At 38.8% G+C, this 19,909-nt stretch overlaps 1 protein-coding gene across 2 annotated transcripts in view; it reads right to left on the bottom strand.

The window, feature by feature from the left end:
• Positions 1 to 19,909, bottom strand: part of KIF26B (kinesin family member 26B) — a 285,201-nt gene that overhangs the window by 185,901 nt on the left and 79,391 nt on the right. For both annotated transcript variants that reach the window (XM_069009928.1, XM_069009929.1), the window contains one exon: positions 11,868 to 12,401. In XM_069009928.1, coding sequence (XP_068866029.1) covers positions 11,868 to 12,401 — 534 coding nt within the window. The remainder of the gene's footprint in view (positions 1 to 11,867; positions 12,402 to 19,909) is intronic.

The raw sequence follows: 19,909 nt of genomic DNA, 5'->3' as shown, positions 1-19,909 counted from the left end.
TTTTGAATGTTTCCCCTTCAACTTATTTAGTGGGTTTGCAATGTAAAATTTTCAGAAGTTACTTTTAAATTAATTTTTGAAAGGAACTCTTTATTCTATCTTAATTACTTTTTAATAGAGCATCATAGACTGATTTGCTGCTACGTATAACATGTCAAAAGAAGGATCACTAACTACAGTGGAAATATAGTGCTGTAACCTGTATAACTGAAGTAAAATGTTCCACTGTCTCTTCACAAGGTTTACTACAGGCACTTCACAGGTCGTCTTGCACAGACATTTACTCTAGGACAAAGGGAATACAAGACAGGCATGAAGCAGCTCCAAAATGTAGAGCACTACTACACATGCAGGATAACAAAGAACCAAGCCTTCTAGAACTGCTTGCAGATGCTTACTGCAGTGTCCCCGGTGGACAGTGGGGTTCATTCACACAGGGTTCAGTCTTATCCACCATGAATAGATGATTATAAAACTCCCTCCTCCCCCCCCCCCCCCCCAAAAAAAAAGAAAAGCATTACTGTAAGGTTCCCTAGGAAAAAACAGACCATTGTAGGAGAATGAGAGGATTTTAATATTTCCTGGAATTACTTTTATTAAGTCAGAAATCAAGGCAGAGTAAACAAGAAAGATATATCCCAGACTCAGGAGCTTTTTGAAAATGTATGTTTGAATGATGCTAAACCTAAAAATTCAGGTCAATTTAGAACTTCTGCATTCTTTTTCTTTCCCAAGGGCATGCTTTCAAGTGAATCCCGCTAAAACAAAGTCCTTATTTGCAAGTTTCTTTTCTTCTCAGAAAGCACAGTAGCAGCTTGTTGTAAAAGGCAGAGTGTATGAACTCTGTGCAGTTGATAAAAATTCCAGCTCAAGCTGTATTTGAAGATAAAAAAACAATCAACCAGCAAATTATTTTTAGTCAGTTCCTTCTGCTACCAAAGTTTTTTTCAAATTGTTCTGAGCCCTCATAATTTCTGTTTCATAATCCACTCTAATATTGATCCTTTCAGGCAGGCTCAGAAAAATCTAACCTCAACATATGTGAAATGCCAAGATGGCCCTTTTTGTCCTGGCTGTAACAGGAGAAAGGTTATTCTCTCAACTCTTCACAGACTGCACAGCAGCCACCTAAAGCATATCCCTCAACTTTCCTGTACATCCATTTCTTAACACATAAAGCATAGCACAATAAAATTTCTTTCCTCCCTCCAAGTATTTTTGATCATTTTACAGATATGGACTTTAAAGTCTGCAAAACATTACAGTTACCAATTCATTATTGGTTTCCCAGTAAAATTTCATTTTTCTCCACTCCATGTCCATGCAACGTTTAAAAAGTCTTGGGAGCAAATTCTCTAATGGCATAAGCACAAACCATTCTCTTGCTGTAGTAGAGTTGTGGCCACCTACAGGTCCTCTGGCTTTCTGCAGCATCTAAAGGATCTTCAAGAAATTCTGAAGAGGCATTTCTACTTGATGTACTCAAATTGGCCACAAGAATACTAGCAGCAATAGCATTACCAAAGAATTTTTTTTATTATGAATCATATAAAATTTTCCAGCAGATAGAATGGGATACTGAGGAGAAAAAAGTTGTTTTTCAGCATTTCTGTTAAGCATTTATAACTAATAGGTGCCCTCCCACTCTCTCACTCTCAAAAGGAAACCAAGCCGTAATAATCCTGCACTGCCACACTTGAAATCACCTTCCCTGGAGAACAGAGGAGGAATAAGGTGCTTTATTATTCATATTCACTGAATCATAAAATGCCTAGAGGCCACAGAAGTAATGGCCCGTTGCACCAGTGCCAATTGTCCCTGCTTCAGAGACAAAGCATTGAGATGGCAGGGAGAAGTAGCAAATATTCATAATACATGAGTAAGGTGATTGAGCAGTGAATGGAAAAGGAAGCAGAGAAATCCACATCACCAGGATTGGAAAAATCTCATAATCTGCACATACATACCACCCCTATTTTGAGCCCCTTTCCAGGAATCTTGATCTAAAGCAAGTCGGGTATTGGCATTTCACCTACTTTTACATAAATAGAAATAAATCTTGATAAGTTGGGCTCTGGAAATGTTTAAAAGGATCTTTACCAAGGTTCTGAAGTGCAAGACAACAGTCAGGAGATCATAAGCATCACTACTAAATCCTGGCTGCAAATGGCATATCCCAGCATTTAGGATTACAGAGGCAAAGACCCTTGTGATGACTGACTAAGGACAGAAAACAATGAAAAGCCAGTAACATGAGCACTAGATTTTGCCCTCCAAAGCACTTAGCTGCATGAAAACAACTTGATCCCTCATTTAGCCTTTACATCTAAAAGTAAAATAAAGTAGATAAGCTTTAGGACACCCTCTGATGCTCTTGTAAGTTGTCAAGAAAGCATGGTGGCCAGGAACCTTTTGCTGCGTTGTTCTCATAAGTCACTTGAATAGTATCTTGCTGAATCATTTACTGAACAGGACAAATGATATTACTTTTTGTTTACATTACTTCAAAGCCAAAAAAATCAGAAATCCTCACAAGCTTTCAAACTAAGCCTCAGCTAAACCTACCTAGCATTGCAAGACTTCAAAATTACTTTTGTAGAAACTGGTCCAAGTGTAGACAAAGCTTTTTGAGTACATTCTCCCTGTCAGTCCTGTCTCTGATTGCTGCCATGATATATCAGTATCATACAATCATGTCGCATCCTTTTTTACCTCCTGCACACTGGCAACAAACTTCACACAAAGTCTTTAGGGATCAGAGAGACTGATCAATTAAGCACTGATAGTATCTCATTACTATACATTTTCTTGTGATGTGCTCTGTATAATTTTGTTAATAGCACTTGAATTAATTTTCCATTTTCTATGTTGCACTGCAGTAACTGAGAAAACATACAAGAAAAAAACAAAGAGATGATTGTGCTTACAATTTGTGTTTAAATCCAGCTACACTGCCTAGCTCCAACAGCCTAAAACCTTTCATGAAGGAAAGCAATAATAAACCATATCTGTCAGCTGCCTTTTGCAGGAAAGAATATATCATTAAATGCTTAAAAAACATGGGGTTTTTTTTACAAAACTAGGCCTAAACTCTGCTTTTATTAGTAGCCTTGATGTAAATAAATGGCAGGATTCACATTACAGGTGTTGTATAATTATCCAGTGACACTGAGCATGCAGCCATAGCAAAGTCAGGGAAGCAGAAATTATTTCATCAAGCAGAGCTCCAACCTTTAATTCTTTTCCTGTCCTTCCCACTAGCCAAAAACCTTTACATAAATTTAGGCAGATATTTGATAGACACATATACATGCCACTTTCCCAAGTTAAAACAAGTATTAATTTGAAGTAAAGCTTGACAGATGCATGTATTTGATTCAAAGAGCTCTCACAATAGAAACATTTCACTCACTTACTAATCCACACAACTGTGACCTTGCACTGGTTGCAGCTTAGTCACTTGACACTCACATCTACCAGTTAGACATGCAACTTTCCTGGTATATACAACCCAGGTGCTCAGACACCTGAATGACAGATGTGATGGTGACTTCAGTGCTCTCATACAAGGAGGAGCTACAGATGCTTCTGCTGAGATTTGCTAGCAACATTAACAGTGAGCACCAACCAACCTCTTGGAAGATGAAAGCTCATTACCATCCCTTCAAACTTTGGAGCAGTTCTGAATTCTACTTGAGAGTTTGTGTGGGAGTGAAAGGTGAAGAACAATTTCATTTCTTCTTGGAGCAGTTTGCAGATTTAAGAGATGTTTTCATTAGCTGAGAAGGGCTTTTTCTCACCCTTGTACAGATGCAATTCTTCCTTTTTCTTCATAAAACACATTCTGGCACATTCAAAGTTCAAAAGAAGCTGGACCATCAGGTTTCTGCTTTCATTTGCCAAGAGCAATTTCAACAGACTCTTCAGTGCAGGGTGAGACCAGAAGAGTATGGAAAAAAAAGCTTCCCCATTCACCAACCCAAAAGGGAACCAGAGGCCCCTATGAGTGCAAGAGGCTATATTTGCACACCACAGCTGTTCTCATACTCTGGCTGATCAGATCTTACAGGGCTGATGTTGCTCTCACTTTTATCTGTACTACACCAATGGAGCCATGTCAGCTGCAAAGCCATTATCCTGAAGTGAGACAGAAGACGGTCTGGTCCCAAATGAATTCTATCTGACAACACCCATCTCTCAAGTCCTCAATGCCCTGGAATATAAGTGGAGAACCAACCACTTTAACTAAAATCCACTGAATTAAAGACAGCTTTCCCAACAGAGAAGTTGATGCTCCTCTCTGATGCCATTTCAGAAGCACTTTAGAGAAAACAAAACAATGGGTTTATGTGATAGCTGTGTGGTATCACATTTCAGAGTTGCATGAGTCTCTCGGCATGCATTCCTTACTTCCCATAAGCACAGCATACTATCAAAGCAAAAGGTTTTGTAAGTTTATTTTCTGCATAGTAATATACTTCATATTTAAAGTCTCAAATACTTTTCGAAGCAGAAGTCAAAGGTTAGAACAGGATTCTACAAAAGGCACAAAAATATGGTGTTTCTAAATCTAATCTTATTTCTATGTCCCATTTATGCAAAGCAATGGGAGAAACAAATGTCTTAGTCAATGAGACATTTGAGTACATTGATTTGTGTCTTCTTTGAGTGATATCCCTTAGGAATTTAAAGGGAAGCTCCTAAAAATTGCTTTCCAATTCCTTTGTGATCCCCTCCTTCTGATCTCAATTAGTATGAGTTGCCTTTGGTTTAGTACATTTCTTTTTCCTCTCTTTTTGCAACAATTAGTAAAATACAGGCATATCAGCCACAAGAGTGAATCTTTATGCAAAAGTAAAGACAAACATGTTGCTCAGATGATTGATTCAGCCCAAGATATCTTTTAGAATCTTTTAGAATCTTCATAAACTTCAGTAAGAAATAATAAAAATAAAGTTAAAATAATTCTGAAATGTACAACACTCAGATTGAAGTCTGGAAATGTAGAAACTATTGGAAAAGCACTTTTCACCGATCTGTTTATCACAGGCCTCCCTCCAAAACACAGCACCTGTCACCCATTTTCAGAACAGAGGGACACAGAGTTCATCTAAGTACTGAGTATCCTCCTCCCCGGGAACCCAGTTACACCTGTGCCAGCAAGATTCGGTGGCAGTTTCAGAAATTCTAGTCCTTACCCATATATTGGATGTACTTACAGGTGCCTTCTCCACAGATTATAAGATACCAAATGCCTTATTCTACATGGAAATTCATATCCTACTTTTTTTTATCCTCATATCAGAAAGAAGGGACCCTTTTATTGCCCACATACACACATAATCCTTTGATGAATTTTCCTAAGCTTTTGGCCTCAATACCTATTCTAATAAGTTCCAAAAAACTGTACACTGCATAAAGAGTGTATTTCCTCTTACTTCCAAACTGGCTGTATTAGCTCTCCATGTTCTCAAACAATGAAATAAAGCAGGAGCTCACCATTTTTCTCTCTAGTTCTGTGCTACCTTGTTTACATCATAGAAAATAAAAGGACAATTTTGTGTTGATGTATCAGTTTGTCTTCCCTCTTTTCTATCCCATCTCTATGTCAGTTTTCTCACTGTTAAAAGACCTCCTCTCAGTTTATTTTTTTTTTAATTAATGCAAGCAATCAGCACAGCTATTATCTAAGAAATGAAACTAGTCTCACATGTGGACAAAATCCTTAAGCTACAAGCAGGGAAGGAAACCAAGACTCCAAATCCTCACTAATTGTGATCTTCTGGCTTTTGCTAATTTACAGGATTAACTCACTCCTATAATAGTCCAGATTTCTTCCTCACATCACAATTGAGTCACGGGGTTTTCATATTCACAGGATAAGCCTATTTAGCTCTTTTCAGTCCATGGGATATCCTTTACCTCTTTCTTCCCTTGGTCACCGCAGTATCATGAAGGGGAAAAGTAATGATTCTAAGGTCATTAAGCCATGCATAAAAATGCCTTAAGAGATCAAATCATGCCAGAGTAATGCAAAAAAATTAACCTCTCCTACAGTTCACAAAGACTCTAGTTTCCCCTCTTGATGATATTAGAAAATCAGTATACAACTGGGCTGTTAGTTGAAGGGGTAGACAGGAGGAATGAAATACCAATAGCCAGTCCTGTAATATACAAATTGGATGATCAAACAATCATGGCAAAATGTCAGCTGATGACATACTCTGACTTTAGTGGGGTCATATCTAATTATTAGTGACTTGGTTTAAAAAGGCTTTTAGTCAGAGGAAAGCTACTTCAGAGATAACAACTAATGCATGGGGGAAGAGGGCAACAGAGATAATCAAGCAAGGATGTAATTTCAGTGCCAATGAATTTGTTTGACAATCTGTTTCTTGGCTCAGTCAAACAATCCTTGTAAATAAAATTCTTGCACTTTCAGTGTATAGTCTGACTCTGGAGTCACTTTGTTAAGAGTCCAGGTCACAGAATGGGGAAAAAAAAAAAAAAATCCGTGCAAGAATTTGCACACATCTGCTCAGCATCATCATTCATCAGCTCACAGCAATAGGAACAAAAAGGTTTTTACTACATTCAGGGAGCCACCATATTCAGATGTGGTTCTCATACATAAGGTGACTGGGCCGCTTTTGAAACACAAGCCATCCAAAAAATTCTGGACCAAAGCCGAACTGCACAAAGGCAAAATACCTCCAGCATTTGGTATCTCAGAGAATTGTGTGTGGTTGCATAAGAACACAATACTAGAAAGGTCAGTATACAAATCTCCTTTTTTTGTTGCTAAGATGCTTTGGTAAAATAGGTCTGGCTCTGGGAAGCATGGAATAATTGCGGAAGACACCTGTTAGTCTGCAGATGGAGCAAGTAACTTGATTTCTGTATCTTGCATTATATGCTTTAAAAGCTACCTAAATTACCCTGGCACCAATGTAGCAATCATTAACGTTTTATCTTTATCCTGCTGAACACTAAGAAGCAACAGAAGCAGCAGCAAACAGAAGAGAAATAAATTATACAGCAAAGACTTAGAAAAAAAACTTGGAATCAAAATCCTGGACGGCAATACCTCCCACACAGGCATTGGCTCTCCATCTTGCACCCAACTCTAATCATTACCAGATTCTTTTTAAAAGCCTGGGCCTGAATGAACTGATGTTTTATAAGACAGCCACGACCTAAGTAAACTCCAAACAAATCATTCATCACAGCAAAGCTCCAGAACAAGCTGGTACTTTCTCAGAGAACTGTTCTTCTAAACACACGTTATACATAAAGAGGAAACAGAAAGCACATACTGTAGGCTTTCATCAGTTGTACACAAACAAAGCCTTTTATAATTCTCAATATGCTTGAGATCATTATGCCTGGGGCCAAGAGGCTCTCAGTAGTTTAAGATCTCATTTTCCAAACTTTTGGTCAAAAGAGTCTTTTCAAGAGCATGGGAGAAAGGAACACTTTTTTTTCTGTGAGTATGTTATGTTCACAATGCCCCTACTCAAATCCTTACATGCACTGTCTTGTTGGTTACCAAAATCAAACTTCACAGCCTCAAGGTCAGGAGCAGGAGGTGCTCACCCACATCAGCCTCCACATTTTCTGTTAACCATCATTCCCTTTTACGGCTTAAATTGTTCCTGGAACTGCTGACCTTCTCCAGTTCTTGGGCTTGTTCTGACCTTCCTGTCACTCAAATCTACCAAACACACCGTGCTAAATTTCCTTTTGTTTGCCTTTTGAAATTATCTACTTCAAGACATGAAAGATTCTCATGCAGATCCAGGACAGTAACTAGAAGACCAAGGAAATGCCTACTGTTTTATGTTCTGGAGCTTATATTGCAATGAAGTTAATGCCATGCTTTTGGTTTAAAGGCACACCAATATGAGAACCAAGCAGGTAATTCAATATTTTAGTAAAAACTGGAATGCTTTGGCTCTAGAAAAAGTGCAACCAGCTTAATCTAGTCACTATTATCAACTCCTTTCTCTTTTAAAGCAAATCCTGAATCAGTCTGAACTCCTAAGGACTCAAGTCTTACTCTTTAATGTGATGTTTTTGTTTTGGCTACTTTATCAGCTTGGGATAATAAAGTAATAAAAATGTTATGCATTGAATTTAATATAGCATTTTCTACAAAAATTACAAGAAGCAATAATTTCATCAAGGAATTTGCACTTTTCACTCCTACATTAGTACCCCAGGACCAAAGGGGTTTTTTTTCTTTGGAAGTGTTCAGTAATCATTGGTAACTATCAAAAGTGTACTTAACACTGTGGTATCCTGTAATTCACACCAGCAGCTGCACAAATAATTACAGCCCTTCTCAGGTAAAACCTCAACAATTTAAATGAGTTTCCTCTGAGCAGGGAAGGACTGAAATCCCTTTGAAGGATTGGGAGATCCACAGAAGCCTTTAAAAGACTTAAAGCAGTCTGATCCACGGGGCATACCAATGCTAACTGCTGACGAGCATGGAAAGAGCACTATTTTCAGACTGAATCAAATTCTACTGAATTTTTGCTGATATTTTTCTACATGTATTACACAGAAACAGGTCAGTTTTGCCCTATTTCAGCGTTCCCATTTCCATAGAAGGGTTGTAATGAGCCATGCTCTTTGTTTAAGATAATCAATTCCATTTCCCTGCCTCAGATTCCCTGTTTTTCAAAAGGACCACTTACCACCAAAATTTGATTCAACCCCTTTTGAGTCAGGCCTAGGGGACATCACAGATCTTTAGAACCAAATCTTTTTTTCTGTTTCAAGGAGTGCCTAAATATGGAATCACATAAAACAGGGACTGGAGACTGATGGGGTCATCTACACCATCTCCTTATCTCCAGGTAGGATCAGTTTTGCCTAAAAAATTCTTAGCAGCCACTCCTCTGATGTTCTTAGGACACTCCATTGACTAGTTCCACTAATGCATCCATTAAATTACTAGAAACTTCTTACATCTGACATGCATTGCCAGTTGAAGATGGTATCACTTCCATTTTTTCAGATTTTAAACATATAAAATACATTACTAAATCTGGTGATGTATAAATGCCCATTTGTTTAACTTATTCCTGATAGCAAGTGCTCTTTCTGCAAAATTAATTTAATAGTGGCATTTCATTTAAGACTTGTCCTAAACTACTGAAGCAGTTGAGCCTTACAATATCACAACACTCCCTTTTATTTATATATATTTTTTTATTTATTTATTTTTATTGTTTTACTACTGGAACTGAAACAAAGTATTAATTAAGTGCCCCAAAAAAGGCTCTAATTTTAGGCAGTCTGGAAGGGAAGATGCTAGGAAAGGAGTAACATCCTACAACTTACAACTGTAGGAATACTTTTTGGTGCTTAAAATTGCAGTGAGTCAATTCTGAGTCACAGAATGTCACTTTCAAACTAATGTTTTCTCTTTTTTTGATGATACTTTAAGGAATAAATCACAGTCAGTTTTCAAGGTACTCAACCATTTCTTTCAAGTTATCTAGACTGTCTAACAAAAGCTGATTTACAGTGGGAGGTGTCTACCACAGGTGCCATTAAGTCTAGAGCCATGAGACTGCCTTCTCCCTGGACATCTATTTAACAAGATAATGATGTGGAAGGGTACTGCTCTTCTCTGTGCAAAGTGCAAGGTTTTTTATCCCAAGAAATTATTTTCTACTCCTCTTAGATAATGCACAATGAGGTTTTTCTAATCACTATTCTTAAGGGAAGGCAAGAAAACTTAATTAATATATAGACATTCACAAGTAAGTAGGTTAGCACCACCTTTTTTAATTCACCTCCAAATCAAGAAGGGTTCTAATTAAGATGAGATAACAGATTCATCCTCCTCATGCTCTTCCCCAGCAGAGTTTTGCAACTGTGGGTGCATAACAAAAATGTACTTATACGGGACAGAGATCTAAAATGTTCTGAAAATGATTAGCAAGTAAGATTGGTTTCTGCACACAAAAGCAGAAAAAAAGCAAAGCTTGCATCTTACCAATATTTGAAATTACATATAAATTACTTTTCAAACTTTTTCGACTTACTTGACTGATTCCCACTGATACAGATACTATGTAAACAAACACTAAAATCCTTTTGGTGTGCTAAAAACAAAAAGTATCATTATTATTCCTCAGCTGGAGAATTAAATGTGACAACTTCAGTACAGTGAGAATTTTAACATTTGAGAGCAGAACCTTAAAGGAAAAAGATGAAACTTACGATCAACATATTCTAACACAGACCAGCATTGCTAGGCTCGTTTGGGCTTTTTTTTTTTTTGTCACTTTTTGTTTGTTTTGCTGTTGGTTGGGGTGTTTCGTTGGGTTTTGTTTGGTTGACTTTGGGGATTTTTTTGGCTGACAGGTGTCTGGAGAGCAGGCAATCTTTTCTGTTTCAAGGTTATTGAAAGTCAAGAAGTCGGGAAGAGTCCTGAATTTAACTGGAGCCAAATTACAGAATCAGTCTGGACAATTCTGAATATAAGACTCTTTTTAGTAAATGTTTTTAAGACAAAACTAATCATCAAGGAAATGCAAACACTATAAAAAAGTAAACAAAACCCATGTTTTCACAGAAGATGAACCTAAAAGATTGTGAATGCAATAAAACGGAACTAATTTTCCCAATACAAATAACAGTCAGTCAGATTTGTTAAGGTGCATTCTTTGTTTAGTTTTTTTTCTTAGCTGAAACATAAATCAGATTTTTTTTCTTAGATCAAAACTATGATCACATACTGACCTACCCACATGTGATTCAGGTTCATTAGAGCATAAATCCACAAAAGCATAAAGTCACATATTTTCCAGATAAAATAACTGTACTTCATTTCTGGTTTTACCTAGTTTGCTTTGGTGCATGACTATATCTTAATGCATATGAATAACATCACTTTTTTTCTGGCTGTAATATCAGTTAGTCATACTAATAAAAGTTAAATATTAATTTAGGGATCTATCTTAAAATATGTTCATAATTTAGTAGAAAGACCAACTTCTAAAGTTATTTATGTGCCTAAGGAAGCCAACAGGGACATTTGTGAGAACATGTGAAGAACAGGCTTATGTCACAATCTTCAAGTGCTTGGGTACTCTGAAAATCCCACCACCTGCAGTTAAGTGTGTCAGAAAGCCCACCTCCTGTCACACAAAAGCTTCTTCTGGGCTCTCTGCTGTGGATGGGTTCTACAGGTACTTACAGGTGTGGTGTACTAGAAAACAGCAGACCAAAGAGGAGGAAAAGAACATGCTGAGAAGTACATGAAAATCTCCCAGAACTGCTAGGATCCAGAGATTCCTGGACCCATTGAATCCACTGGCATCAAGAATGTAGGCGGCTTAGACCGTGTCAAGGAAGTTAGTACCTGCTATATGTACTCAAATGATCATACACACACAAAATGGAATAAAAGATCATCTTGATCCCTCCTGAATACCAGCTCAGAAATCACTGGTGCACTAGTGCCACTTTCCACTTGGGAGTAAACAAGCATGGCTGGCTCCCAGCTGTTGCTCCGAGTATGCTAAGCGAAAGGAAGTGAGGACTGTGTGAGCAAATAACTGCAAATACTGTATGATTACTTATCTGCCATTAAAAACAACAGCTTGGTTCTGCTATTAATAACAGCTGAATTGATAGAAGGCATTCTTGTTAATACCACTTTTGATCTGTGTCTCCCCCAACTCAATCCCCTATCAGGCAAAGAGTGATTTATAGCCCTCCATGTTTTAGTGCTCACATACCCAAGTGGCTCCACTTCTAGCCCACAGGAGCTAACAGTGCCAGTGACTCCATGCAAGCTTCAATGGGAAGGAAACAAGTACATTCTGTTATCTGAAAAGACTTACTTGGTAGGGGTAGAGAGTGACTCCATTTGTTCTTGACAAAGACCAGGTGCCGTCAAGGTACTGGTGGGCCTGGATAGCCACAGAGTTGAGAACATTACCATTGCTGGGGCTGGTGGCCATCTGAAAGCTGACCTTGGCTTGGTGTCCAGGAGAGCCATTTTTTTTCTCTGCCCCATTTCCAATTCCTAGACTGTTGGGTTTTCCACTGTGTTTGTTGGCAACAAAGCCTGTATAATTAGATGGAGCATAAGGAGCAGGCATATATGCCCAGTCCCTGGGCTGCAGGCTGCCCATGTGCCGGGGACTCACCAATGTGGGGACATTGGAGAGAGGTGGGGGAGAGCCTGGTGAGGCATCATATTGTTCTGAGTTGGCAGCTTGCTCCAAGGTCAGCACCATCTGAATGGCCTCTTGCTTCAGCTGGTTCAGGTGTGTGGCACAAACATCACATCTGTTGTCCTTCTCATTCCACGCCTTACGAATGGTATTGGGAACTTGGAGCTTCTCATGAATCACCGAAGAGAAGCCTGGGTCCTACAAATCAAACAGAGGAGGGTAAGGGGGGGACAGGAGAGAAATGTTTAACCATGGTCATCACAGTGAAACACTATTACTGCATTTCAAAAGCAAATTTATGAGATAAGCTTAAATGCAAACAAAAGCTATTAGACATAGTCAACATATGCCAGCAGCAGAGTTGAACAAAACTGAGAAACTAGATTGTGTTGGAAAGGAAAAATTCTTTTACTTTTACTGATAAGTGGCAAATATTATAATTCCACTGCAAGCTTCAATGCATGGCAGAGAAAAGGAATTAACCTGCTTCACACCACTGCACCTAATTTCTGGCTTGAATGAAATCTACTCTTAGTTACACAGGTGAGATTAAGAGCAACTCCACTATAGCCAGTGGACTTGTAGCAAGGTTCATAAATCCATCTATTCATCAATACCAGCTTTTGGTATTCAAAAAACCCAGGAAATACTCTGCAACAAAAATTTAACACTTCAAAGACAGCAGTAAAAAAAAAAAAATTAAAAAGTACCACCACTCTCTCAAATATCCTGGTAAATTAATTGATCAACTATCTACTTTTCAGCCAAAAAAGAAAAAAACAAATTAAATCAAGCCACCTTTTTGTTAATGAAATGATCTACCACTATTCTGGGTATCTGCTGATATCATAAAACAAAGTAACAATTTTCTTCAAAAAATACAACATTTATAGAGTTAATAATCTGTAAATAATTATTTTCTTCTCTGAAAGCATAGTTCTGGTGCAAAACCACCCAATCAGGTTTAAAGCCTCTTGTCTTACAGCCTTACCTCATGGGTAGATATTTGAACATCAGTGGTGCTCCCCACAGGGCAATATGCCCCCTGATCTGACTACCATCACTGCCTGCTGGCCCAAATTGCAAAGTGCAAATTGTGAAGCCAAACAGCAATCTTAAAGCAGGCTTGTCACCCGACTTGCCTGGTTCTTACAGTATCACACAGTTTTAGAAACTCACAGCAATGATGTGTGCACTGCACAGAGCAAAAAGTGACAGGTTTTTGATGGAAATATTTCTTGGAATTTTCACACCACATTTCTACAGTTTTACAGATCAGGCAGGACAGACTTCACCTGCCCCTCCCTAATTTTTGGAGACTTACTGGTGGATTTTCTTATGCGTAGTCAAAAAGATTAATAATCAATAGTATCAGAATCTTTTTTCTCTTCATCTTTTTGGCTTTAACAGCTTTACCAGCAAACTGAAATCAGAGAGTGTATGCGTGTGTGAGGGAGAAAAAATCCCACAAATAGACAGCACTCTTATCAAGTAATTAAGTAATTTGATGAACCCCATGCATCGAGATAGACAAATTTCATGTCTTGATAGTTTGGTTGTGCTGGGAAAGTGGGTAGGGGGTATGATATAGGGAGGGAGAGAATTCATTGGTAGAGGGTCATATTCATTATGATCTGTCTTTATTATAGACTCAAGCATTTTATTTTCACTGTTTAACTACCGTGAACAGCTCCTCAGCATGCAGTGATTAATTGATTCATAAATCATGGTGCCTCTTTATGCACAGCAGCAAAAGAGCAGTTCCAGCCACAGAAGCCCAGGAGAGTCATATAAGCTGATGGGAAACAACAGGAGGCTGAGGTCTGATCAAGCCTCAAGCTGGTCATTTCTATTCTACACACAAAGGGGGTCAGAGCATCAAAGTGTGTCAGGAAGGCAGGAACTGGATTCTGCATCAACCCTTCCCCCTTAACCTTCGGGAAGGGGACTGGTGGAAATCAAGGGGAAAAAACAGGATACAAAATATGTCAAATCACATTTTCCATCCCAGACCATAACTAGGTCAACAGATCACATCAGATATAGGCATCCACTCCATGATGCCAGGTGTGCAGGGAAATGATTCTCTATTTCCCCATAATGAGCTAGACAAGCTACCTATACAGCTGAAGTGAGGTATGAGTCTTCTTTCCAGGCTGCTCCACGTCACTACAGGAGAAATCCTTGCCAGCTCTTCCTACAGCTAGCAAGTGCCACAGAGGTGGTTGCTGTTCTTTGAAAGTTAACTTCCCTCAGGCAACTGGGCTTGGACCCAGGTAATTATATACAACATTCAGATCCAGCAGCAGTTCAACATGGAAATTCCTGCATAGTATGATAAATATTCCAAGGAAATAAAGCCTTCTCTAATGTAAGCAAATGTCAGCATGATATAAATATTCAAGTAGCACACCAGCTTTAAAGAGTGCTGGACAGCAGTGAATTCAGCTTCATCTCAGTGTTAAAACAAACATCAGATCATTCTCTGATACAACAATAAACAGAGAAAGAGAAAGAGGGAGAGAACACAGACTGTTCTTCCTCAGGAACAGAAAGAAGAAACAGGCACAACCTGAATTTATTACTCCCAAGATTGGTCCTACTAATCTATCAGAATCTACTAGATGGATGGTTCAATACTGGATCCAAGTCCGGGATATGAAACAGAAAAGTCTATGGGACAGCAAATAAATTTGGAAAAACTCTGCTTCCAGAAAGACATTAGTCACATTTTGTTCTCAAAACAAAACTGATAGAGCCTAGAGAGTTTACTTCCTTATTCTGCACTAGGCAGCTCTACTATAATTTCATAGAAATGGCTGATAGCCTTACAACATATTTAGCAGGGAAGAGGCCAAAGCTGAACTATCTCTATACCCTTGCTCAAAGAGCAGCTACACTGCACTTGCTGCTTCAGTATTTCATCTGCAAGCAATCATCTGCATTCCCCCCAGAATGCTTATCAGTTCAATAACCAGTATCTTGTCCCATACAAAAGTGACAGGCAAGCCTTGCTGGATAAGTGCTTTGAGCCACCTGCACTGAGCAGCAGGAGTTGAAAAAGGTTATAGTCTCTACTGAAACATGTGAGGTCTAAGAAACTCCACACTCCCTGGCACAGGAGCAGATTTGCTTGTGAAATCTGAGGTTGACACTGGAAATACCATTTATATTTTGGCACTCATTTCCAGTCCTGATGGAACAAAGCATAGTCACACTGAAAACTGCAAGAGGAATTTAAAAAGCACAGAAGAGTTTGCTTTGAGTGCAGGGCAAAGGTTCATGATGGTTTCTCTTCTTGCTGCAATGGTTCACCCAACTTTAGTATAAACAGCATTACTGTAAACTCCTATTCCTATAATAAACAAATGAAAGCATGTAAGAGGTCTGAAAGCTCCAGGAGATCAGCCACAACACAGACCATTGAATAACTGCACAAGGCAAGGAGCAAACTAAACAGAGTGCACACTGAGCGATGCTGCAAGAAGCCTTTTCACATTACCTTTGAGTTCTCAAGGTCAAAGTAAACACCAAGACAGTAACTAATCCCTGATCTTTGTTCCTGAACTAAAAACCCATATGGGAAAGACAGAAGATGGAAGGAAATTTTGTGTGTTAGAGACCTATCACAGGTGACCTGAGGAATTCTTGTTTTACCCAGAGAACGGGTACAGAGAACAGGCACAGAGAACAGGCACAGAGAACAGAGAGAACAGGTGCTAGCTAATAAATACTGAAGTACACAAACAGCTCTACCAGGGTAAAAACAGTCCTGACTTCATGGGGGAGGAGAAACTGCACGATTACTGTACAATAACTTAAGGTAATGCAGGAGCATCCTCCACCTCTTTCATATGCCTTCATAAACCTATACCTTGCTGTATAGTGTTCACGGTGTTCTAACTCCATCACTAGAAAAGCAGATGACAAAGAGAATAATCCTGTCCTTCCTGCCACCCAGATTAGAGCCCATCCATCTTCCTCAAGAGAGAAGGCAAACAACCACTTCTAGCATGAAGCACCCTGTTTCACACATATATTTACACAAAGCTCACAAAAGCTCTGTGATGAAAGCAGGATGATTTCAGCTGGTGGACACAGAGACAGGCAAGAAATAAGATGGACAATTTGCACTTTTACATATTACATGGAACTTAGTTGATCATAGATTCATATACAAATACCTCATGCACATTCTACTCTTTTGCAAGCATACAGCAGGCAGATACTAATATAGGTAATACTAAGATTTCATACATAACTGTATTTTATTTGGTCAATGACAGCCTATGCAAGTTAGACATGATAACCTTATGTCATCACCTCAGAGAAAACTCAGATATACAATGGATCTCAAGATCTTCTTGAACAAATTTTGTTCTTCAACACCAGTATTACTCATTGCTCTTTACAGAAAGACAAAGAAGTCAATACTAACTAAATCACAGAGGAGTTCCTTTTGTTTCTGAAAGGGTCCATGCAGCAATGGCAGGGTGAGGGGAGTAGAGGAAAGCAATGATCAAAGTTCTTCCCAGGAAGGAGTGTGTTTTCCAAATTCTCCCACTCCACAGGCAGGGTGTAGAAGAACTAATTAAGGAACTTTAGCAGGAGGGAAGCCTTACCCTTATAAAAAACCCCATGTTATTCCATGACTCTGGGGAAGGGGAGAAAAAAAGAAAAAATCTCCTCCATTCTCCTTTCTCTCTTGAGGGTGTACTTTCCAGCTCAATAAAGAGATTATACTTGTAATTTACTTTTCAGAGGCACTCAGGCTATTTTCCAAGTGACTCTGCATCCTAACTTAAACATATCCTATCAGCTTATAGGCTACATTTGAGACATTTGCTGTTTTCAGCATTCCAGAGCCCCAACAGTTGAAAAACAGCTCCTCGCTGTTACAATGGCACCACTTCTGTTAAAGCAAAAGTCCAAATATACTGAAGTCAATGGGAGTTTTTCTTCAAATAAGCACAATGAGATATACACTCAGACTCTAAATGAGCAGTGCTGCACCATCAAACTGAGCTGGAAACCCTTGGATAAAAATCAGTTCACTTTGGTCAGTAAATGGATGGGTTATTTGAAGAAGATGTGTTGGGTGTGAGGAATGACTTCTGTGGCAGGGAGCAAATGAAGCTATCTTCTTTGCTAGAAAAGAACATATTTCACTCTCTTCCTTCTGAAACTCTCTCCTTTTCCCAGCAGGAACATCCCCCGCTATTACTCCATGTTGGGGACAATAGAGAGCAATGAAACTGGAGAGCTGTAAGTGGGGAACTTGGGCAAAAGAAGAGACAGTGATCAGGAGGAAAGCAAAGTGGAATAAGAAAGAGCCTTTTTACATTAGCCTGTTTCCAGAAAGCCCTTGTAAAAGCACTGTCTTACCAACTACAGCAAAAAGTTCAGCAGTATTATTATACCCCACTTCTTTAACTATCACCATTCTTGTCTGTCAAACTATAACATTCTACTGCTGACTTGAGCCTTTCCTTTCAAAAGGGCAATGAGAGTACACCCTGTCCTACAGTCAGTATCTCCAAAACACATCTGGGAGACCAGCTCTTTTCAGAAAGCAGGGGAATTCAAAAATTAAGTCTTAATCCTGTCTGGTGTAGCCCTCATAACATTAGTATTTCAAGGTGTTTCTCTTGAGCTGGCACATACAACTGACATTTGAACTTCTAAAATTTAACACTTGTCAGTATAAACCAGCCACTCTGCAGCCAGAAAAATGTGTTCCTTTGGTTTAGGCTGTTTTCTTATCTGAAAGAGACAGAAAGTCTGAGCAGGGTTCACCTTACAAACTCACAGCAGCAGGAAGCAGAAGACAGAAAACCCTGAGAAAATAGAAGGATTAAAAATGGAACAGAAAAAAAACAGGAGAAAAAAAAACCTGAAAAGTGTTTTTTAATTGCTCCATGGATTGGCTTATGGCTCATGGCTCTGCTGATGGATCAGCACTGACGGACTTACAGCTGTACACATCTGGCCCACAGGTGTTTGTGTTAGCATTCGATAGCTAGACAGCAGCCAGATTTTTAATTGGGTTGGGAAGAAGAGATGAAACAGCAGCAAGAAAATCTAAATACACATTCAGTGGTGCAAAATCCAAGTCTTGGCCAATGAGCTCTGCTATGCAGTTGTCTAGAGCTCTGCCCACAGCAGGCACAGGGTCTCCTGGAGGGAAAATTCTTCTACAGTTATGTGGCAGACAAAGGCAGCTGTTGCTGAAAGAGCAGCATTTGTCAACACCTTTTTGACAGAACAAAGAATAGAAACAAACTCAGAATTGCAGAAACCTCAACCCTTATGCTGCAAAAAGCAGCAGCTCTATTCTCCCTTATTTGCATTCTAATTTCCTGACTGGATATGGAAAGATTGCATTTGCTTTCTTAGCCACCAGAGCACACTCTGAGCTTGTGTTCAACAGATTGTTCACCTTGATCCCCTGGTACTTTCCTGCATCATTGCTATAAACAATTTTGTGTCATGCATGGAGCCCAGATGTACTTCAGATGCATTTTTGATCAAGTTTCCAGTCACCTCACAGAAGTCAGTGGCGATTGCTGCCTCTTCACTCAGCTGAGGTCCAGCTACAGATTTGACCCAGCTATTGTTAGGATCAGATGCTTTCACGAGCTTACAAACTGTTAGCCTTATCAACCAAGTGTTACTCCTCACCGTAGTGGCAGTCATGATACCTTTTTGCCATAAAATCCCTCTGATGCCATTGACAAAGACGTTGTCCTGTATAACTGATATCCTTTTACCTACCCTTTCAAGCCCATCTGGGATGAGCATGAAGCATGACTGACCTATGATTACATGGGCCAGACATGTTAAAATACTGGAATAACATTAGTTTTTCTTTGATCCTTTCAAACCTCCCCATTATTAGAAGCTTTGATAAACATCTAATCAACAGATCACTTGAACCTCTTTGAGTAACCAGGATGCAATAGCAATTCTTGTTCTGACATATCTCCAAATTTTCAAAGTTTAGCTTGCTTCTCCTGAAAGGAAAGCATTAGAGTTCTTTGACAAATGCCAGCACTGAACTACTATTGACACAAAAACCAGTGATTTCTCAAAAAGCTGTCATACCTGAAATGAGGTAACTAAATATCACAAATGAGAAGGTCAGAACAGTATTTGTGACACCTATATGCTTACTGTTTCCCTGATTAAAGAGGTTTGTGGCAAGCTAAAACCACTTGTAACTACTTTTCAAACATGAGAATCTCTTATTTTAAGCAAACAACTGTTAGAAAGATTATTGTAGGGTTTATTTAATAATTTAGCAATCTCAAAAGAACTATTCGACTTGTAACATTTTTTTATCAAATCTGTTCTTCTTCAGCACATTTACAATTGACAGGCATCAGAGAACCAAAAACTTTTGGTCCTCTTAGCTAACTTTTGTATCCTGCTTTTTTAAACTACTTCTGCAGCTCTTATGCATTTCTCTCCTCTCTGAGAAGCATTATTATCCTTTAATTGTATGCAAGACCACTGTTTTGGAAGGGAAGAAATTTCAAAAAAAAAGGAAAAAAGTCAGTAGATTGATACAGGTTATTGGTGGCTTTTACAATGGGTAAAGAACTTTGCCTCTGCATGTCCAAAGTTCCTTTTCATTTTGGGTTACTATGTTCTTCTGTTTTAATTCACTTGACTTTTGGAAAGAATTTTACCATTTTTTGTCCACT

Source organism: Aphelocoma coerulescens, chromosome 3 (genome assembly GCF_041296385.1).
Source record: "Aphelocoma coerulescens isolate FSJ_1873_10779 chromosome 3, UR_Acoe_1.0, whole genome shotgun sequence".
NCBI classification, from domain to species: domain Eukaryota; kingdom Metazoa; phylum Chordata; class Aves; order Passeriformes; family Corvidae; genus Aphelocoma; species Aphelocoma coerulescens.
Note: the sequence above shows the minus strand (reverse complement) of the source record. Positions and strands in the feature narration are given on the sequence as shown.